Source organism: Anabrus simplex, chromosome 4 (assembly GCF_040414725.1).
Source record: "Anabrus simplex isolate iqAnaSimp1 chromosome 4, ASM4041472v1, whole genome shotgun sequence".
NCBI classification, from domain to species: Eukaryota; Metazoa; Arthropoda; class Insecta; order Orthoptera; family Tettigoniidae; genus Anabrus; species Anabrus simplex.
The window spans coordinates 365,575,772-365,599,314 of record NC_090268.1 but is presented as its reverse complement, the minus strand read 5'-3'; the positions used below and the strand labels follow the sequence as shown (position 1 = coordinate 365,599,314).

Genomic DNA, 23,543 nt, shown 5'->3' with positions numbered 1-23,543 from the left:
AGTCGAACGAAGGCAGGTGATGCAGGAAATATTAGATTAGGAAATGAAGTCTTAAAGGAAGTAGATGAATATTGTTACTTGGGTAGTAAAATAACTAACGATGGCAGAAGTAAGGAGGACATAAAACGCAGATTAGCACAAGCAAGGAAGAGCTTTCTTAAGAAATTTGCTCTCTTCAAACATTGATATGGGAATTAGAAGGATGTTTTTGAAGACTTTCGTGTGGAGTGTGGCATTGTATGGAAGTGAAACATGGACGATAACTAGCTCAGAAAGAAAAGGAATAGAAGCTTTTGAAATGTGATGTTACAGAAGAATGCTGAAGGTGAGATGGATAGATCGAATCACGAATGAGGAGATACTGAATCGAATTGGTGAGAGGAGATCGATTTGGCTAAATTTGACAAGAAGAAGAGATAGAATGATAGGACACATCTTAAGACACCCAGGACTTGTGCAGTTGGTTTTTGAAGGAAGTGTAGGTGGTAAGAACGGTAGGGATAGACCAAGGTATGAATATGACAAGCAGATTAGAGCAGATGTAGGAAGCAGTAGTTACGAAGAAATGAAAAGTTTAGCACATGATAGGGTGGCATGGAGCGCTGCATCAAACCAGTCTATGGACTGATGACTCAAACAACAACAGTAAAATCAATGTCAAATATTTAAAATAGAAGTGTGAACGTATCAAGTGTGTTAAAATATACATGGTTGATTTATCAGAAAGTCATAGAAAATTGATAGGACTTCTTGTAGGAGACGTTGCTAATGATAAAATGTTGAGGTGTCAAAGCTAGCTGATGTCAATGTTTAGTTATGCTAATATGGTAATCGATTGGATCCGAAAGACAGTCAAGTGTGTGTTATTATCCCTGTTGAAATATTTTTCCTAGAAATGAGCGAGTTTTACGCGTACGGTGTGTGTTAAGTACGCCAGACTGTTCCGGTAACGCTAGCTTGACTGACCTTTCTACTGAGTAAAACCGGATCATTTCTTCGAATAAAAAAAAAAAAAAAAAAAAAAAAAAAAACAAGACAGTGTTCAGAAAAACAATTCCTGTGCAGGAAAGATTGACTGTAACACTATAATTTTCAGCAAGTGGAGACTCATATGTCAGTCTTCAATGCCTCTTCAAAACATTGAAGCAAACGATCAGCAGCATTGTTCTTGAAATTTGTGGCGCTCTTGTGGAAGCACTGAAGGATTTAATTCAGGTTAGTGAATACTTGCTTTTAACCAGTGAATGATGCAATTAATGCGTTTTATTGTTTCTTAATTATTTTATTTCATATTTGATATATTGATATTTCTTAAATAATTATGGTAAGTACATGAATAGTACAGGCTGAACATGGAAATGTGGTCAAAAATTATAACAGAACTTGAATGTTTGAGCAGTTGAGCGTATACATTAAAATAAAACTAAAATAAAGCTAAATGTAAATTTTAAAAACAATTAATGAAGGTAATTCTATATTAAAGGCACTTATGTAAAAAAAAATTACATCAAAACATTTATATAAGGTTCTGAATAAGTAAGTCATTTCCTGAGGCAGTACCTGGTGATGCAGCTTGAGGAGAGGAGACTGTGGAGGGTGATGTATTTAGCATGGGCTCAGGATTGTTGCATGACATCGAGTTTTGAAAGCTGGAATAAAAAACTGATGGGAAGAACTCAGATAGTGGGCATTTAGTGGCCCGCTGTAGCTGAGGAGAGAATCTGGGCCTATTCCGTAAGTTGCAGTGTTGTAATTTTTATTTCTTAAAACACTGCTTACTCTCAGAAAAATACTCATAATAGCACAGCGAATAGTTTCATCATACCCTCAATTTGCAGGCGAAAATACTTCCATAGTGTTGGCAATCATCATTTTTTTCGTGGACTGATGCTGTTGGTATTTTGAAAGCTTTGTCATGTCACTGGTCTTCATCACAGATCTTTCGTTTTTTCTTCGTGGACGTGTGGTGAAGTTTTCCTAGTCACTAGGATGTCTCTACGTCGTCGTCTTCAACTGTCTCTGTCTCAAATTCTCTTGGAACCTATAACAGTAATGAAAGATCATTTATTAAAACAGGGATTCCTTTAATACATTACATGAAGTATTGACAATGATCTCTTGCATTTAAACTGTTCGTTAAATGAGAACTGACAGTGCCGGGTTTTGCATCCGCAACCTGAATCATAACAGGTGAGTGCCTAATTGCCTGATCCACCCTGGCTTCAATAAAATTATGAAGTTCTTTGTAACTTTGACACACCCACACACTTTTATCTTTTGGTAGTCAATCTAGGTAGACTCACACATACCAACTCCCCTTATTTGCTCTTTGTATTTACAGATACCAAAAACAGAATAGGAATGACTGCGAGTGGCTAATGAGTTGGAAAGGACGTGGAATTTTCCACACTGCCTGGGAGCTAATGATGGAAAGCACATTGCTTTGCAGTATCCTATAAACAGTGGTAGTAAGTACTTCTCCTTTAAAGGCTTCTTCAGCTTAGTACTCCTCGCTATATGTCATGCCAACAACTTCATATTTGTGGACATAGGATGCCAGGGGAGAATTTCAGATGGTGGTGTGTTTGCAAATACCGAGTTCTGCAAATGGATGCTATATGTTTTACGTCGCACCGACACAGATATGTCTTATGGTGACGCAGGGATAGGAAAGGGCTAGGAGTGGGAGGGAAGCGGTCATGGCCTTGACTAAGGTACAGCCCCAGCATTTGCCTGGTGTGAAAATGGGAAACCACGGAAAACCATTTCCAGGGCTGCCGACAGTGGGGTTCGAACCTACTATCTCCCGGATGAAAGCTCACAGCGGCGCACCCCTAACCACACTACCAACTTGCCCTGTTGCAAAAGGATGACCAGAAACAGTTTGAATTTACCTCACCCTTCTCCGCTGAATGGACAGAGAACTTTACCATTCTTTTTCATTGGAGATGAAGCATTTCCCATGTCTGAAAAAACTTGATGAAAGTTTATCCCAGCTATCATCCAAAGGGCTCCAAGGAACGGATTTTTAACTATAAATTGTGCGAAGTCCATCAAGTTGTAAAGAATGTGTTTGGCATTGCTTCCTCAACTTTTTGTGTGCTTCGGAAACCTCTACTTTTGGAACCGGCAAAAGCTCAACTTCTTGTGATGACTATAACTCTGTTGCACAATGGGACAATCGATCCAAAGAAAATGGTGTTATCACAGATGTTGCTTGGAGAGATGCACCACTCGTGATTTGAACTCCCTTCTTCCGATGAAGAAGACAGGACGTAAAACAAAGTCAAACGTGCAAGGCGTAAGGGCAGAATTCACCGACTATTTTCTTAAAGAAGGAAGAGTAATCTGGCAATATGAATGTGCTCAGTGAATGAAATTACAGCGTAGAATGCCAAGAACAAACAAATTCTTATATAAATTTTGTTACCTGAATTATTGTATTTTGATAGAGAAACAGTTTTACTTACCAATGACATTGTTGGCCTTGGTTTATTCTTATCCCAGATGAATCGCAGGCTGTCATATGAAAACCAGGAACTTTTATAGACTTCATCCATTCCTAAGAAGCAAGAAAATAAAGTAAAAATCCTACCAATTGAATTAAATGAAATAATAATAATAATAATAATAATAATAATAATAATAATAATAATAAAAGCATTGTTCGCTATTTAATTGGCATTTCGTTTCATTATAAATTACTAACCTTTTCCTGTTCCTGTATCTTTCTTCATCTTCATTCTCTCTCTCCTTAGTGAAGCCAGTTAGTATTTTATTTTCCTTTTACAGTCTTCAACTAATTTGTTCATTTTCTTTCCTACCTCTTCCCATGCATCCTGTTTTATTTATTGTTTTAAGATATTCTGTGTTTTGGGAGTTCCATATCACGTCTCTCATCTTGAACTCGTTGATTAGCTTTATCACGCATTCCTTACTCCATTCCATTATGAATATACATACTGAAAGAACGCTCTCTACCGAGCTCGATAGCTGCAGTCGCTTAAGTGCGGCCAGTATCCAGTATTCGGGATATAGTAGGTTCGAACCCCACTATCGGCAGCCCTGGAAATGGTTTTCCGTTTTCACACCAGGCAAATGCTGGGGCTGTACCTAGCCCTTCCCTGTCCCATCGTCGTCTTAAGACCTATCTGTGTCGGTGCTACCTAAAGCAACTTGCAAAAAAAAAAAAAAAAACCCTCTCTCTGGAGATGACTGTGCACTCCAGCTGTCCTTCGTCTAAATTGAGTAGCAACAGTGTGACGCAACGCTTGCAATCAGGACTAGCACGTCTGCACTGTGTGTCGTCCCTTAGATAAGACGGCAAAAGACCGCCCAGTGAGTGAACAAGCTTTTGCGTATCAATGTATGAACATTTTGCAACAGATTGATGACATGGTCTACCATCCACACTGACATGGAATGGAGAAACAATATAGGGATGCGCGACAAGTCTGAACCTGCCTTTAGGTTTCTTCCCTACTGACATCACTTTAGTCTTGGAAATGATCATTTTCACATCATACTGCATGATTGTATTTTCAAGTTCCAGGATAGCAGATTGCAGGCTTTTCGCACAGTCTTCCATTAAGACCAAGTCATCGACAAAGTCCAAATCGTTTACTACATTTCCATGTAACAAAATCTAACTCTGCCATTTTAAACCTTTCAGTAGATGACCCATATAAACTATGAACAACACTCAGCCTCCAAGGGGATGACTGAAATCGAGGAAACGTTTTGTGCAGATCATAACGTTGCTTACTGAGAGACCTGAGGAAGCCAAAATACAGTTATGGCAATCCACCGTACTACATGTGTCAGATTGGATAAAGGCTGAAGATAGCCTTCCTGCAGGCCATGATACTGACTGGGAAATCTGGAGGCCCTTCAGCAGACTTCGGAGTGCCACTGGAAGGTGCAGAGTTAATCTTCATAAATGGGGGTATTACCTGGAAGGAACACAACTCTAAATTTAAAGCTTTTCAGTATGTCAGAAATACAAATTATAACACACTATACATACAGGAGCTGAAAAAAAGAAAAAACCACTAATAAATGAAGAATGACATGTTTTGTTCTATACGAACATCCTCAGATTCTACCAAACCAATTTATACAGAAAGGCTTAAGAAGACCAAGCAATACTTCTCCTCCCCTCTCCATTGAAGAGAGTTATTGCCTACAGCATTCCCCTCACCACACTAGCAGCTTAAATTAAGTACATTTTAAAAAAAAATTCTCAAAGTTACTTCTGTAAGGAGACAGTGGAGGACTCGTGCAATCATAATTTGTCTCACTTGTTCATAACATCACCATTTCACAATCATTGACAAGTTTATGCAATTGAAATAATAACAATAAGTTAATTTATTAATTTGTCCACCTAATCAATACAATAAATGTTAATTAAAATAGTACATGTTTTGCCTTTATAGGCATCATCAGCCATAATGTTGAATAAAATCTCTCGTTCGACATCATTTTACAGCAATTTTACCACTTGTCTATAACAAACTGTTGGTTTATTAATTTTACTCATATTAATAGTCTTTCAATGTTACTATTGTTAATACTTTCCCCAATTATAAACTAGTCTTTTACCATATGTCAATTTACTTTCAAGTCTCTTCAAGGCTTTATAAATACGTTTTATCTTAATTATATGTAAATCAGGTGCCTCATTTTATTTCAAGGTTAAAACCATGGCTGATGATGCCTATAAAGGCGAAACATGTACCATTTTAATTAACATGTCAATGTAATTCAACAAAGACAAGATTTATTGTATTGATTAGGTGGACAAATTAAAAAATTAACCTATTGTTATTATTTCAATCAATTATCATCAATATGGATCAAAAATTATATTTATCACTTGTAAAGTTTATGCAATGTAAGCAATATTGTACATATATATGCATGGCTGAATATGATTTGATAGAATATCAGGATGTTTTTATGGAACAAAACATGTCATTCTTTGTATATTACTGTGTGCAGTTTTATTTACAGGCATGTTGTAGCGCTATACTTAGTATTTTCAACAGACTGAGAGTTACATGATGTGAACTGTGTGCATTCTCTTGCACAACACAATAATTGATGGGGTCATGATAGTGCTATCAGAGAGGCCTGCTTCTGGGTGGAGAAATTTCTGACGCACATTTGTGTATATTTCTAGCTGTAGGCAATGTCCGGCCCCGCGATGTAGGGGGCAACGCATCCGCCTCTCACCCGGTGGCCCTGGGTTCAATTCCTGGCCGGGTCAGGGTTTTTTAATTGTAAATGATTAACATCCCTGGCCTGGAGACTGGGTGTTTGTGTCGTCCTTAGCGTTCCTTTCCTCACATTCAACACTCTACACTTCCGCAATTCCAATCACACGCAGGTTCATATCATGATGCAAGTAGGGGCAAAAGATCTCCACCGAGCTCGATAGCTGCAGTCGCTTAATTGCGGCCAGTGTCCAGTATTCGGGAGATAGTAGGTTCGAACCCCACTATCGGCAGCCCTGAAGATGGTTTTCCGTGGTTTCCCATTTTCACACCAGGCAAATGCTGGGGCTGTACCTTAATTAAGGCCACGGCCGATTCCTTCCCACTCCTAGCCATTTCCTGTCCCATCGTCGCCATAAGACCTATCTGAGTTGGTGCGACGTACAGCAACTAGCAAAAAAAAAAAAAAAAAAAAAGATCTCCATAGGTCGACACCCTGAACAAATAGCATTGTTTTTAATTTTAAAAAGCTGTAGGCAATTAAAAATCAACTTGACATATTTTACATATATGTTAGATGCTTCTAACTGTAAAGATATATATGCATATATATATATAGAACACTTAAAAAGTACTCAAGACTATTTACTACAGCTTTGGACAGAACTATTCAACAAATGTCTAAATTAAGGCAAAATACCGGAAGTTTGGAGAACAGCAACGCTGAAGATACTCTACAAAGGGAAAGGAGAAACTGACAACCCCAACTCATATAGAGGTATAGCTCTAGAAAGCAATCTATACAAAGCATTTGCAACTATTGTGGCGAAGCACCTGAATAATGCCGACTAGGCTTCCGCAAAGGAAAAAACACGTTACAAACCACAGCATACTTAAAAGAAAAAGTATAAAAGGCACTGAGGCACCCAGAAGGGAAGTACTATTTCGTCTTTGTTGATTATAAGAAGGCTTTTGATCTTATCGACGGAGATATCCTGATAGGAAAATTAAAACAAATGATTGGTGACAATGCGCTCGTAAGAATCATTGAGACCATACTAGACTACATCTTAATCAAAATTGAAGATGGAGCGTCCTCATCTGGGAAAGTAATTCAAACAAATGGGGTACCCCAATGCGAACCCCTAAGCCTGTTACTATTCAATGTAGCAATAGCATATATCACAGAAATAATGACGGACTCTCCTAAGACTATTCTAATAATGTATGCTAATGACATGGCACTAGGATCGAGCTCAAAGGCAGAACTACAGACACCGAGCTCGATAGCTGCAGTCGCTTAAGTGCGGCCAGTATCCAGTAATCGGAAGATCGTGGGTTCGAGTCCCACTGTAGGCAGCCTTGAAGATGGTTTTCCGTGGTTTCCCATTTTCACACCAGGCAAATGCCGGGGCTGTACCATAATTAAGGCCACGGCCGCTTCCTTCCAACTCCTAGGCCTTTCCTATCCCATCGTCGCCATAAGACCTATCTGTGTCAGTGCGACGTAAAGCAAAAAAAAAAAAAAAAAAAAAGAACTACAGACAATGATGAAGTTAGAAGCTTGGGCTTCAGATAACAAATTTGAAATTTACCAGGAAAAGACATTACAGATGGTGTTCAGAAAAGGTGGCAAGACGGACAAGGACGACGCTATATCATTAAGAAAGACAACACTAGATATAGTCAAGAAATTCAAATACATGGGCATCATGATCCAAACGAGCATGACATCCTTCAATAACCATGTTATAAACAGAAGAACAGCAGCAATCAGAGCCATTCACAATATTATTATTTTTTTTGCTATTTTGCTTTACGCCGCAGCGACACAGATATGTTTTTTTTTTTTTTTTTTTTTTTTGCTATTGGCTTTACGTCGCACCGACACAGATAGGTCTTGTGGCGACGATGGGACAGGAATGGGCTGGGAGGGGGAAGGAAGCGGCCGTGGCCTTAATTAAGGTACGGCCCCAGCATTTGCCTGGTGTGAAAATGGGAAACCACGGAAAACCATCTTCAGGGCTGCCGACAGTGGGGTTTGAACCTACTATCTCCTGAATACTGGATACTGGCCGCATTTAAGCGACTGCAGCTATCGAGCTCGGTACACAGATATGTCTTATGGCAACGATGGGATAGGAAAGGCCTAGGAATGGGAAGGAAGCAGCCGTGGCCGTAATTAAGGTACAGCCCCAGCATTTTCCTGGTGTGAAAATGGGAAACCATGGAAAACCATCTTCAGGGCTGCCGACAGTGGGGTTCGAACCCACTATCTCCCGATTACTGGATACTGGCCGCACTTGAGCGACTGCAGCAATCGGTCAATTCACAATGTGTTGTTGTATGTTGGGTATTTAGCCCGAAGGCTGGTTTGATCCTCTGCAGCTCCGCCAACAGCTGTCATAAACAGCCTAGGCGTCACTGAAGAGACGTACCAGGGAACTGAGGAGTGAGGTAGTTTCTCACTTAGTTTACCAAAGGAGTACATTAATTGTTCCACCTATTCAATACCATCAGTACCACGTTATCTGGTTAATTAGACATAGAAAATCTAAATATTATGGGGACATGTTTCGCTCTTCTTATTGGGCATCATCAGCCGTATTAATTTAATCTTAAAACAAACATTGTTTAGAGGACAATGACATTTATAATTTGTAAAAAGTGAATTGTGATTTCTTATGATATTAACTTTACAGAATAGTGGTTATAAAATATGATGTTGGGACATGACATGTACAACATTTGCTAAAAATATTGTAAACTAATTTAAAATCTTGTCTGAAAGAAAATTTGTGTCAATATAAAGTTCTAAAAACGGCACATGTCTGGTACTGGAGTGGATCCTCTTCGTTATGAAAGTCAGCATACATTTGCTGGGGCAGTTGTCAACGTAAGTTTTCAATAGACTAAAATGGTTGAAATCTTCAGGGTGAATTTTGTTTATATTTTGCGTCCCGCCAAAATGTGGTTTGTAATGAGGTATTTTCACGTTGCTTTCCTCACCGAGCCAGCAGTTGCTATTACATATGAGTCTGCCAAGCCCACTGAAATGCATTCACCAACCGTCCCTATGAGCGATATTTTCACACCATTCATAACAGGGACTGGCTGCATGAGGAATGGTATTACTAGCATCACTCATACGTTAGTCACTTTCACATTGTCAAAGCCAAGGATGAGACTGAGACAGGTCAATGAAAGTAACAAATTTGATATAGCTCATGCCAGAAGACATAGTGCACTGTAAACACTACATCTCGCCAGCAAAGGCATCAATTCACAATATCAAGAATATATCTATGCTATCCCTTAATACAGCAATGACTTTATTCAAGACTGCAATAACCCCAATTGTCACATACGGAATCGAAAAAATATGGGACAACCTGACAATCGGTGACTTGGAGAGGATAGAAGGAGGCAAAGCAAGATTCCTCAAGAAGGTCCTAGGAGTTGGTAAACTGGCACCCTCCAGACTTGTTTATGTACTGGCATGGGAAACCTACTTCATTGAAGATCTACTCAATCTACCACTGCCATCTACCGGCCCATTCCAAGAGCTTCAGAAAAAACTTCTTACGAAATGCACGGAAATAGACCCTGAATTCTACGGCAATGACGCTATGATCGACTGTAACTGGACCAAACAACTTCAAGAACAAAGACATGTCATAACAAGATATGCAATACATGGCTTCCACCACAAAATTCCACAATCCAACAGATGATGTTTGTACACTGTGTAAGGAGAAGTGCAACCGCTACCATCTGCTAAAGTGCAAAAACAGACAAAAAACTCTAACAGAATACAGCGAAATGTAAATCAACACAACAAACTTAATACTCATTGGAATGCTCCTTACACATATATATTATAATAATAATGGTGTGTGGCCTCTGGAGAGGCCTGATGCAGGTTTTTCGAGCTGATGCCATGTAAGATGAATTCTAATGCTGGAGATAGCACAAACACCCAGGCCCTGAGCTGTACCACCGTCACTGACCTCAGAATGGATCAAACCACTTTCGTCGGAAGAGTAGGTCAACAACTAACCAACAGTTACGGTTACTTTTTAAAGAGTCCCACTTTTGGTCTTTCAATTTCTTTCCCATAAAATTTTTAAAAGGATTTTATTCAATAGAAATTATTTGAATATATTTGAAACTACATTACCTAAGCATTCTAATGTTTTGTTGATATAAATAAAGTGATTGTATAAATACAGTAAGAATTACAAATGGCCTAGGCTATGATCTTGAATTTGAATTGAAAAATGCCACATGATGACCATAAGCCTAAAGCTTTTGAGGGTGCTGAACGTCAAAATGACACAGAAAGAAGTATCTTTCTATTTCCCAATCAAACTACAGGAGAATCCAGCAGAGAACCTTAAATAGAAAATGACCTCTGGAAAAGAGTTTATCAACATCACCTATGCAGAGAGAGTGTAAACTACATTATGTTCAGTCTTCTTCACAAGGAAACATAGTAAATCAAGCATGTCGAAGATTAGGAAATGCACAACAACTTTTATTATGGTCTTGACATGTCACAGTTTATCTACAGAAAATCACTGCCACAGTCATTAGCCCATTTTAATCCATAAACTCATGAATCTAAATGTTTTGTATCTTTGTACTAGAAAGGAAGCAAAATGTAATATATGTAAATATTTCAAGTGGAAACTAATCAGTAATAGGTAGGCTGAAGACGAGGTCTGCAAGATGAAAAGAGGTTTCTGTGTACGCCCAGTTTTAAAACACATCATTATAATATATATAGAACTACATACAGGAACTAGACTTACTACTTAGAAGATCCTAATAGTGCAATCACAGTGCTGAAGTAGCTTCAAAATTGTGGGTATTATAATACAGAATTAAATCCGAACTATGATTTTTAAAGGGCAATTTCCAATGTCTAATGTTAAACAAGGAAAACAATCGCGGCAGCATAAACACAAATTAGACCCATCACTTTGACATAAAATAACCATAACCTGTCATATTCTAGTCATTCCGTTGTAAATTGGTAGTATTGTAACTCTGTTAACAAGCGACATAATAACCATGTTAGCCAACGATACCAGAGCAGTAGAGCTTAGGAAGCGTTATATTCAAAATTGTGACTTACGTCATAGAAAACTCTAAATAAGTACACACTAGAGTAGTGATTATATGATTTATTTCATGCTAATACGATCTTTACCTTCTCCTTCAGGACCATAAATGCGAGAGCATGCGATAATCCTCGATATTGGCAACCAGAGAATATGTTGGCAACATTGTTCATGAGAAGAGGAAGTGACGTCTGCAGTTTGAGGTCTCCTTGTTTCTGACGCATGCTGTGCGAAAGGTTTCTTTTAGTTCATGGTGGTTGACGGAGGTTAAGATGGTGAGTTACATCGTGTGAATCTATCGGCATAAATTCTCTAAACGGTTTAATTTATGATGATTTTGCGTGGTTAGAAGGTTTCTTATCGACTGATGTTTTGGGTTTATTGAAATTAGTATTATGAACATTTATTTGGCACGCTTATTATGGTGTGTGTTTTCTCTATTTAATCAGCAAGGTAATTCTTATTTGTATGTATTGTTTCAGTCGCTAGTTATACCAGAGAAATTCCAACATATTCTTCGTGTCATGGGCACGAATATCGATGGCAAGCGGAAAGTTATGTTCGCAATGACAGCCATCAAGGGAGTGGGTCGTCGTTATGCCAATATTGTCTTGAAGAAGGCAGACATCGATTTGGATAAACGAGCTGGTGAATGCACAGAAGAGGAGGTCAGTATCTAGTCCGTCTGTCATTATGCTCTCATTAAATAACTGTACTAACCGCGTAATAAGAGCCGTTTACTAAGTTGTTGAAGTAAGATTTCTTCCATTCCCCAAAGTTAATCATTGATGACTGTATTGCACTTATATTCATACAACTCCCACTCATCCTGTCCCAATTCTTAAGTTGGTAGTATTAATATCATGTAACTCTCACCATTTTCTCAGTGCCCATTAGAAACTATTGTTGCACAGTTTTTAAGACTGGCGTGACCCCCTGTTGGTGGGGGTCGCAGTTGAAGAATACACCCACTGTATCCCCTGCCTGTCGTAAGGGATGATTGTATTAGAACTATGAAACTACTTGTGATTAGTACCCCGTGTGGTTAGAGGCACGCAGCTGTGAGCTTGCATCTGGGAGATAGTGGTTTCAAATACCTCTGTTGGTAGCCCTGAAGGTGGTTTTCCGTGGTTTCCCAATTTCACACCAGGCAAATGCTGGGGTTGTACCTTAATAAAAGCCACCGCTGATTCCTTCCAACTCCTAGACCTTTCCTATCCCATCGTCTCCATAAGGCCTATCTGTGTCGGTGCGATGTAAAGCCACTAGCAAGTGATTAGTACCACCACACGGGGAACACCATGGGTTGCTTTTACTTGCGCGTTGTACCACTATGTTAGGTTCAAAGTAGCTTTGTGATTAGTAGCAAAGAGTGCGTTGTCGGCTTTTACAGTACCTGTGATTAGTACCACTTTAGGAGCGACACCACAGTTCTGGCTTGCCTATGGTTAGTACCCACTATATGAGGAACACCACAGCATAGTGCAAGTCCCTGTTGTTAGTACACATGTGATGAACACCACAGGTTTGCGTTGTCTGTAAATGGCGCCGCAATGTGCAAAACTCCCTAGGTCTGTATTACGTGTGCGAATTTCATTACCTGTGATTAGTACCACAACATGACGAATACCATGGTTCTACTTTCCTAGCGATAAGTACCATTATGTAGGGCCGATGACTTGGATTTTAGACTACAAGCATCATTGATTCAGTATTATGCTATAGAAGCAGTCCCTTGCTCAGTAACACTCTATTATTTTACACCATTTTCTGTGTCTGTGAAGCATTGCGGGTCGGATCCACTGATGGTTTTAAATTCATATCCATTCATTCTTCGTCCTCACGTTTTGAATTTGGTCAGTGGAGGATTTGGGACTTTTAATTTGTCATTACATTTCTTCTCATTTCGTACCATTAGGGGCCAATGACCTAGATGTTAGGCATCATCATAAGACTGGTGTGAGGTATATAATGATCTGCCTAGGTGTGAAAGATTTGTGTAACTCTCACTATTTTCTCAGTGTCCATGAGAAAATACTGCAGTTTTTAAGACTGGCGTGACGAATACACCCACGGTATCCCCTGCCTGTCGTAAGGGGCGACCAAGGGATGATTGTGTTTGTCTTCAATATATAATAATAGTTTAAAGCTAAAGTAGGAATAAATTTGGGTGACCATTTTTGTTATGTTCTGAACACTACTAAATATATATATATTCAATATTTGACATTATTTTACTTATTAATAATCTTGACCATAATGGCCGGTATTGTCCATATTGACTTCCTTGGATATACAGTAAAACCTTGTTAATTCGAAGTCGTTAGGATTTCAAATTAACTGCCGATTCGTAATTCAGAAGTGCCAACCCTTGCCGCGTTACAAAATATACTAAGGCCCGTTACTGCGTGCAGTTAACCTTGATTCACAATTTAACCATTTCAAATGGCATGAAAAAAAACCTATTTCCGAAATGTATCCAAGAAGGTGCATTTTGATTATTCAAATAATGCACTTGGATAACTCACTGACAAGCCTAACCTCTTGCAACGAAAGAAAGAAAAGCTAGATTAAAAGATGAGGAGAAATTCTACTGGCTCCCATGTGCAAGTGCTTTATTCATTTGATTACTGTACTGTATGCATTTTAGATCTCCTATACTTGCACAGAAAGTACCGGATGCACTTAAAACATCGTGGCTAATCAAACTTTCCTCTGGCGAGGGGAGAAAGTCTCTGACTTCCTTCTGCATGACAACACAATACAGCCACTCTATCCTTGTACAGTTTTCCGCCATGGCACTTCTCTCGTACTTCAGAAATGTAAACACTTGTTGCGTCACAAGAACCATTAATGCATGCAGTCACCTTGATTCACAGTTTAAACCTTTCAAATGCCATGGATAAAACTATTTCCGAAATGTATCCAACAAGGCGTATTTACAATGTTCAAATAATGCATTTGGATAAATCATTGACAAACATAACCTCACGCAACGAAAGAATGAGTATCACACGATGCAAAGACGAGGATAAATAATGCTGGTTCCACTGTGCAAATGCATTATTTTTTGGATTACTCTACCGTTTGCATTTTATGACGAGGGGAGGAATTCTCTCGCTTCCGTGTGCATTGCAACACAATATAATAATCCTCACCCTTGTTCGATTCCTCGGCTGGTACTTTCTCCTTTAAAACCATGAGACCGTTTGGACTCTACATTGAAAGAAAGCAATGCAGTTTCATCGGCAATGACTATATTGTTCGATGCGTATGAATTGATTACTGTACGAGCACTTTTTAGTGATAGATTTTTTTACTCGGCGAGGAGTGAGAAGGAAGCATATATTTCCCGATGCGAATCTTGTTCCTAACATGAATTTTATAGTTTGGCTTTGCTGTGTAAACAACAGTACGAATACTTAGTGTACGCCAGATGTCGCACAGTGATGATAAGCGATTCTTAGTTTGTGTTTCAAAAGTTGCCAATACGAATCTCGAAGATAACCGAAGTCAATCAATTCAGCATTAGGGTGTAAATCTATCGCTAAAAAGTGCGTAGATAGTATATAAGCCACGCTTTTTCATCAACTGTCGGCGTCGCCAGTGTTTGCGGATTCTGTTTCTTCGCACACTGCATGCTGCGTGATATTACGGCATTCCTTAAGAATGTTGAATACAAAAGAATTCAGATTTCACCCGAACTTAGCAATTATGAAGCACACTGTAGACACAACGAAGTGTGTGAAAGTGCAGAGTAATGAGTAATTAAATTATGCCTATGTCCTCTTACTGTATTTACTCACATATTAGACCCCTTTTTCCCATTTTTACAGCCAAAAAAAGTAAAGAGGGGTCCAATATGCGATAACCTCAAACTTTGTGCAGTGAACCCATGATTATAAAGAGTTATAAATTGTACATGTAAACATACTACACTGTTCTTTAACAAACCTATAAATGTATTTGAGTTATACTGGCTATTTTTGTTGAAAGGCCATATTTCTAAATGTAAAAAGTCAATAAATGAACACTACGGCCTACATATAGGCCTAAAGTAAATTATAAGTTTTAGTTGCTCATATCATGTCATTTTTTTCATCTCGTTAATTCCTTCAATGAGGTCGACGCCAAGAAGGGCACACGGTTGTTAAAACTCGCTGCGAAGACTTCTCGCTTCATGTTCGACCGGGCGATTTGGCCGTGCAGTTAGGAGCGCGCAGCTGTGAGCTTGCATCCGGGAGATAGTGGGTTCGAACCCCACTGTTGGCAGCCCTGAAGATGGTTTTCTGTGGTTTCCCATTTTCACACCAGGCAAATGCTGGGGCTGTACCTTAAGGCCACAGCCACTTCCTTCCCATTCCTAGGCTTTTTCTATCCCATCATCGCCATAAGACCTATCTGAGTCGGTGCGATGTAAAACAAATAGCAAAAAAACTTCATATTCGACCCTGTAGAGAAAGGGGATAAGGGTATCTTATTTTATTATGCAATATTGATACAAAATGACACTTTGGCGAGTTATTTGGGTTTCGTTCCCGACTATAGAGTCCAAACTGTGTGAAGCTATTCACAAAAGTAGTCTGATATTCCCAGTTGGTGTAGGCTATGTGTAGCATAAGCCACTCCTGAATAAAGCCGTGTTGTTGAAAGCGTGCCAATCCACCCGCTGATAACTAGCGTATGTAACGAGTTTTATTTCCAAATGTAATACAAACCGGTAGTGACTGGAAGCGTTCTTTTAATAACTGCGGCTGTTGAAAGCCAGGCCCTTATTTTCAAGTATATTTCGTGCTTGTTCTCTACATTTATCACATCAGGATCTACCCTAAACAGCTGTAAATGAGATAACCCGCTTTGTTTAGGCTAGGTATACTATCGCCCAGTTAGTGCCAAAAGTTCCACGGCGGAAAGAATAAAAATAACAGGAAAGTTTGGCGCATTTGTGGATATCTACAAGTGTGGCATTAATGCGTTTTATTATAATTGATTTTGTACGTTTGTCTCCCATTTTTTATTAATGCATACCCTAGTGTGTTTTGTTTGGAGTCTCCGTAAATCGTTGAAAGCAAGTGGGGACATAAAAAAATCAATTTTGTTATTTGGTAGGTACGTTGGCTAGTAAAACAATTGGATTATTTTTATCACGTTTTAAACCTACTTCTCTCCCAAAAACCGCTATATTGGCCCAAGTTACGAGATATTAAACGATCACTTTGTTCATGAACAACTAAACTCGTTTCCTCATCCCGAGGTGGTGGAGCTCTTTTAGACAGGACCCCAGTGGAAGGGATTTGAATGTACCATTTTTACCACAAATCAACCTTCCTGCCATTTGTAAATTTCTGGCAATATGGTACCAGGAATCGAACTCAGGCTCCCGAGAACGGCAGCTAATTCTGCTAACCATCACGCTGGCAGGCATTCTTAACTACAAAACAGATATATATATATACACGACTGATGTGTGCTTGCAATGCGTGGTTCGGACACAAAACTATTCACCTATTTGTGCGACATCTTCAGAGCTGCAGTGGGCCTACGCTATGGAGGCGGACGTTTCTTAACTACGAAAGATAGATCTACCGCATGACTTGACCCATTTTCGTTGCATGGGTCGTACGGACTAAACTATTCACATATTTGTGTGATGTCATAAGAGCTGCGTAAGGCTTGTAGTCGCTTCGAAACAGAATCCAGCGGGCGAGTTGGCTGTGCGGTTAGGGGTGCACAGTTGTGAGCTTGCATCCGGGAGATAGTCGGTTCGAACCCCACTATTGGCAGCCCTGAAGACGTTTTTCCGTGGTTTCCCATTTTCACACCAGGCAAATGCTAGGGCTGTACCTTAATTAAGGCCACAGCCGCTTCCGGGTATAGTGCCCATTGGTATCACCCCAATATCACTATAAAATGTCACAACTGGAACATAATAATTGCTTTTACACATATCAAGTGAAAAATCTTTGGTAAATTAAGAAATATTTGATTTTTGGAGAATATTATGTATGCATACTTTACCACTTTACAAGTACATTTGGTGTTGCCCTCACAGTGACACACGTATGTCTTTTGTCTTACACTTTCAACAATTTCGTGTGTGATATCTGTGTTCACTGAAGTTCTTTGCTTTCGTTTCATTGCTTGTCAATGACATCATTTCATGAATTGTATCGCGATATACGATATTTAATAGGCGACAAAATGGTATGGCCAATGTACATAAGAAAAATTCAGTGGACTGGTGGTTTATTGGTCCAGAGATCGTGCTATTTTTCTGTTGACCTCCATTTTGCTGTTTGAACTGGCCACTCTAGTCATATGGACAAAGATAATGAGAATCTACAGGCATAGCACTCCCATTCCACAGTGCTAGCCCTGGACCTGAAGAAAGTGACAAAAGACGGCACCAGCAGCGAATGGACAAGGATAATGAGAATCCACAGACATAGCCCTCCCATTCCAAGGTGCTAGCCCTGGACCTCAAGAAAGTAACAAAAGACTGCATCAGCAGTGGAATACGACATAAACCAGTTCTGTCTACAAGCCTTAAGTATGTTTTCATATTTCTTAAACAACAGTATTTCTTAATTTGCCAGAGATTTTTCACTTGATATGTGTAAAAGCAATTGTTATGTTCCATTTGTGACAAATTTTATAGTGATATTTGGGTGATACCTATGCGCATCATACCTGCCGCTTCCTTTCAACTCCTAGCCCTTTCCTATCCCGTTGTCACCATAAGACCTGTCTGTGTCGGTTCGACGTAAAGCCACTAGATTAAAAAAAGAAGCGGAATCGTTCTTCTCTGATGAGTTACGTTTTGGGGTCTTGTATGAGTTTTATTTTTTCATTTTCTTTGTCTCGAAAAGCCAAGGGGGGTCTAATACACGAGTAAATACGGTAAGTCTTGAATGCCATTTCGTGAATCGATTAACAAAACTAAAACAAAGAGCTAGACAGTGTGCATTGTGCCAAAACTGTAACAGACATGATTAAGCAGGGAATTTCATAAGACTGAGTGGCTATGCGATTTGGGTCACATACGACAAACTTGATTAAGCAGAGAAATTTATAAGGCTGTGCAGTTTGGGTCACGTAGGTGTTAACTTGCATTCAGGTGATAGTGTGATTAAACCTGACTTTTGGCAGTCCTGAAGATGGTTTTTCATGGTTTCCCATTTACACTCCACGTTAATGATGGGGCTATAGGCTTACCTTAAGCAAGGCAATGGACACTTCCCCCTCTAGCCTGTTTGTAACCCATCGTCACCATAAGACCTATATACCTACCTGTGTCGGAGTGACATAAAGCAAATTATATCTTTAAAAAATGGAAGGACAGTTACAAGAAGAGCCTATCTTCCAAAATGGAAGATAAACACTGGACCTTATCTTCAGTGCGAGTATAAGAAAACATTGGGAATATGGAAGGGATATGGTGATGACATTCCTTGATTTAGAAAAGGCTTATGATAATGTACCCAGAGCAGAGTTGATTTGGAGAACAAAGGATTGAATATGTGCAAGCAATGTACAAATATTGTTGCAGCAGTGTCCGGACACATGGGGAGGAGAGAGTGGTTTTGGAGTTAAATTGTGCTACGACAAGGAAGTGTGCTGACATTGTTATTCATAATGGTTATGGGCGAAATTGTGAACGAGACGAAGTATGAGGATAAGAAGCTGAAGGGTTTGAATCTCACCGTTGGCAGCCCTGGAAATGGCTTTCCATGGTTTCTATTTTTCACATCAGGCAAATACTGGAACTGTACAGCACCGTGGCTGTCCTAAAAATCGGCTAGACTCAGGGGTAATAGTGCATGGTACGTTCAGATATAATACGGGTGACGTAAAAAAAACTCTAAAATAGCTTAAAAAATACTATCGAAGTATATGGAAAGGATAGTGGCTACATTTTTACGTGAATTACAAAACGGATGTGGGGCTAAGATAGATTTATTAACCAAGACGTAGATTTAATTCACACTATGTCACAAATAAAATATGAAATCATGAAGTTCGACCCAAATGGTCATGAAAGTCAGAATATGTGCCGCGCACACGGGTTAAGTTACAAAGCAAATGACAGCAAGATAAACGGGTATCAACCCGGAAATAAAATACAAACTTTACACCTTTGAAACTTGGGAAAACTCTACATTCAGATGGTGTATAGACTCGAGCTAAAGTTTCTACGTCAGAGCCCCGAAGCGTTGCGATAATTTAATCGTTCATGAGCTGCCGCGGTAAAAGCAGTAACACTAGCACTTGATCCGGGTATAGTGCGCATTGGTATCACCTAAATATCACTATAAAATTTGTCACAAATGAAACATAATAATTACTTTTACACATATCAAGTGAAAAATCCCTGGCAAATTAGGAAATATGTTTTTTGGAGAATATTAATACGTACTTTACTACTTTACAAGTACATTTGGTGTTGCGCTCACAGTGACACACGTATGTCTTTTGTCTTACACTTTCAACAATTTCGTGTGTGATATCTGTGTTCACTGAAGTTCTTTGCTTTCGTTTCATTCTTCACTTGTCAATGACATCATTTCATGAATTGTATCGCGATATGCAATATTTAATAGGCGACAAAATGATATGGCCAATGTACATAAGAAAAATTCAGTGGACTAGTGATTTTGTTCGAATAGAAATAAAAATATTTATTGGTCCAGGGATCGTGCTATTTTTCTTTTGACCTCCATTTTGCTGTTTGTACTGGCCAAAGATGAGAATCTACAGACATAGCACTCCCATTCCACGGTGCTAGCCCTGGACCTGAATAAAGTAACAAAAGACGGCACCAGCAGCGAATGGACAAAGATAATAAGAATCCACAGACATAGCCCTCCCATTCCACGGTGCTAGCCCTGGACCTGAAGAAAGTAACAAGACGGCACCAGCAGCGTAGTACGATATAAACCAGTCCTGTCTACAAGCCTTAAATATGTTTTCATATTTCTCAAATAACGACGGTATTTCTTAATTTGCCAGGGATTTTCGAATGGACAAAGATAATAAGAATCCACAGACATAGCCTTCCCATTCCACGGTGCTAGCCCTGGACCTGAAGAAAGTAACAAAAGACGGCACCAGCAGCGTAGTACGACATAAACCAGTCCTGTCTACAAGCCTTAAATATGTTTTCATATTTCTCAAATAACGACGGTATTTCTTAATTTGCCAGGGATTTTTCACTTGATATGTGTAAAAGCAATTATTATGTTCCATTTGTGACAAATTTTATAGTGATATTTGGGTGATACCTTTGCGCATCATACCCCTTGATCCAATATATCTAATTCACAAACTCGTTCAGGACCATTCCTATACCTCCCACCAAAATATCACTGAATTTATTATGGGACCGTTCCATATGCAAATTGGATGGCACAAAAGCCATCATCGCTTAAAATAGCTTTCGAGCTACAAACGAACACAGTAGGCAATGCAGATCAAATATGACACACATCAAATTACAAGACAAAATAAATAAAAACACCCTGAAATACAAACACATGAAGAAACCTGTAATAAAAAGACATTTAACACTTCTTGAGAGAGCTTATCAGGAATCGACATCCAATAAACATCGGCGTAGGCTTGTGTCCTTGCAGAGACACAATAGTTCGTACACTCTCACTCACCACATGGTTGGGGATCAGCTGTGAACCAGAAAACGTCTTGCTATTTAGCAAAGTAATGGGATGGCATACGGAAACATGCGTTCTATCCTTGAAGCAACTCTCACTTGAAGGAGGGGGTGAGAAGTCAGCTATCTTACCAGCTCTCAGGGATCAATGCTGTCTTTTCTAAAGCCTCGCCTTTCAATTATCCCTGGAGACTCAAAAACTCTAGTCTTCCCACTAGCAGCTCAATTTCTGCTATAACACAAATTCATCAGCTCTCTCATAATATCAAACATAGCTTCGCAAATTATTCCTCGGCAACTCGGGCCTCGCTATTAACAGCACCAGAGTTCAATTCACCCTGTCATTAACATATAGGCAACTCTGGCCCTTCTGCAAACAGCTCCAGGGTTTGATTCTTCCCTTATTTAACACATAGGCAACTCAGGCCTTTCTACTGACAGCTCCAGGGTTCAATTCTCCCCTATTATGAATACGCGGGCCTCTCTAGCCTCTTTACCAACAACTCTGTAACTAGACTCTTCATAGAACCTGCCTTCCTTACATTTTTTAAGACCGTAACTTAATCAAGGCATAAACAGCTTTGTCGTACATTACCTGAAAAACCTGCAGCGTGCATAGATAGTACATCATGAGCTACTGCTATAAAATGATATAACGCTATTGATCTTAAAGGCGTACAGCCTATTTGAATAGTGAGGACACTATCCTGCATCTCTCTAACAAGACATATGAACAAGAAAATGGAATACACCTAAATATCTTTTTTTAAATAACACACCCATTACACATCCTACATTCTTCATCCCAGCTGTCTGAAATATATATATACACTGGTCAAAGGGCTCAAGCATGCAGTTAGCCCTGAATGACATTTAAGCTTAAACCTACTCTAATAAAATGATCTTGCCTGGTGTTATGCTTACCACAAACATGCTATAAATATGGACATAGAAACTTGGTCGATTCTCAGCCATCAACCGCGTTCACATGGCCGCTACTGTCACAAACTTTAGGCCATCATGACTGAAATCCAGGGTTTTCGCGGTCACATTGTCGACTCTAGGTCCTGCCATCATCGTCCTTGGAATGCTGAAAACTCCTGCAATACAGAGTTATCAGACGTCTGCTTCACCACTCGTGTAGTACATGTGTACTCGATCTTGCCCTGAACGATTGGCCGAGACTTGACTACAGCCTGTGTACGGATATGAGTCCCATCCGAACACCATTAATTTAAGGGAGTTGTTCACAGGCACTATCAGTCCTCGGCAGCAATTAACGATACGCACACGTCCCTATCACAATCAGCGAGCGCGATCTGAATAGTTTATTGCTACTCACCGATTTTAATAAATAAGCGGAATTTCACACGTGTATCAAAATTACCGTTCATACAGTCTTTAACTAGCAATAATTAAATTACACGCCAGCTCACACCTTGGCATCACTTCAAAATATTTACAGACTACATGTACTGTTATTCACCAACAAATAAATCAGTTTACACATCACATACTTCGTGCAACGAAATATTCACTGTCAGAATAACAAACGTTTGCATCTGGTGTCCAGCTAAGTTCAAATACACACAACTGAACAAAGCGTCCTTAGAAAAACACAGCGACTGTAGGCGGTCAAATACGATTCATGATTAGAACAGGAATAAGCATGCTTCCCCCTCTTTGCGTTCTTTTAAAGCCTCGCAAGTTTCAGTGGGGACCAGGGAGTTCCCGTGGTATAATATTGCGTGTCTCCAACGGCTGCTCATGTTCAAATGGCTTTTCGTTACTCGGCAAACACAAGTAGTCAATATATTCGCACACAGGTAGTTATAAATTCTAATCTGCCTCTTCGAATAGGTCAAAACTGTGGAACATCGATGTAGTGAAGGATTTATCACGTTGGTTTGTTAACCTGGTTGCATTGTCTTGTGACTTCTGTTCTTCAAATATTTCCCGTACCAGCTTTTGGGTGTTTGAATTCGAACTCTATGGAGAGAGAGCAATACAGCGGCACTCCCTCAAAGACTTCTTTCAAACTTCAGTGTGTGTTTTTAGGCTTTATATCAGTGCATACCTGTGTTGTGTTCAGCGAGTGTTATGCGATTAGCCTCTGTTTCAGACCAAGAAATAAATACTGTAGATGATTCTACAAAGGATCACAGTGTTAATGTTAAAGAAAGAAATTGCACACGCAGGCTTATCGCACAACTCTCACTCAACACAAGGCAATTACACACTGATTTAAAGCCTAAAAACACACAACAAATACTACAGATGATTTCACTTCTGACGTGAGCTGCCGGCTGTTCACAGTAGGACACTATGTGAGGCTTGTACCAGAGCAACACAGGAGGAAAATGAAGGAAGGCAACGAAGCGATGGTTGTTCCCGCCATTGCGCTTCCTCTCTACGAATGTATTATGATAAAAGGTAATGTTATGTAGCTCTTTTAATAACTCACTGGCAGAAATACCTTGTCCTAACACCTTCTCCCAAGTATAACCCTTTGTCGCTTGCTTCACTTCACTT

The 23,543-nt window shown here is 39.5% G+C and overlaps 2 protein-coding genes across 7 annotated transcripts in view; one reads left to right on the top strand and one right to left on the bottom strand.

Annotated features, from left to right (window-relative positions):
- The window catches only part of Vps52 (vacuolar protein sorting 52), a 183,991-nt gene extending 172,727 nt beyond the window's left edge, over nucleotides 1-11,264 (bottom strand). The window contains exons 1-4 of one of the 6 annotated variants that reach the window (XM_067145799.2): nucleotides 11,033-11,245; nucleotides 3,710-3,839; nucleotides 3,471-3,562; nucleotides 1,826-2,041 (exon numbers count right to left, since the gene is read on the bottom strand). Coding sequence is in view for 3 of the 6 variants with exons in the window: in XM_067145794.2 (XP_067001895.1) it covers nucleotides 1,561-1,636 (76 nt within the window). In the remaining 3 variants the exon portion in view is untranslated. The other 5 variants (XM_067145801.2, XM_067145802.2, XM_067145795.2 and 2 more) reach the window with 5 other exon arrangements.
- Nucleotides 11,265-11,469: 205 nt separating this feature from the next.
- Nucleotides 11,470-23,543, top strand: part of RpS18 (ribosomal protein S18) — a 32,198-nt gene continuing 20,124 nt past the window's right edge. Inside the window, exons 1-2 of the mRNA XM_067146560.2 lie at nucleotides 11,470-11,619; nucleotides 11,827-12,012. Of these exons, the coding sequence (XP_067002661.1) occupies nucleotides 11,617-11,619; nucleotides 11,827-12,012 (189 nt within the window). The 5' untranslated portion in view covers nucleotides 11,470-11,616. The remainder of the gene's footprint in view (nucleotides 11,620-11,826; nucleotides 12,013-23,543) is intronic.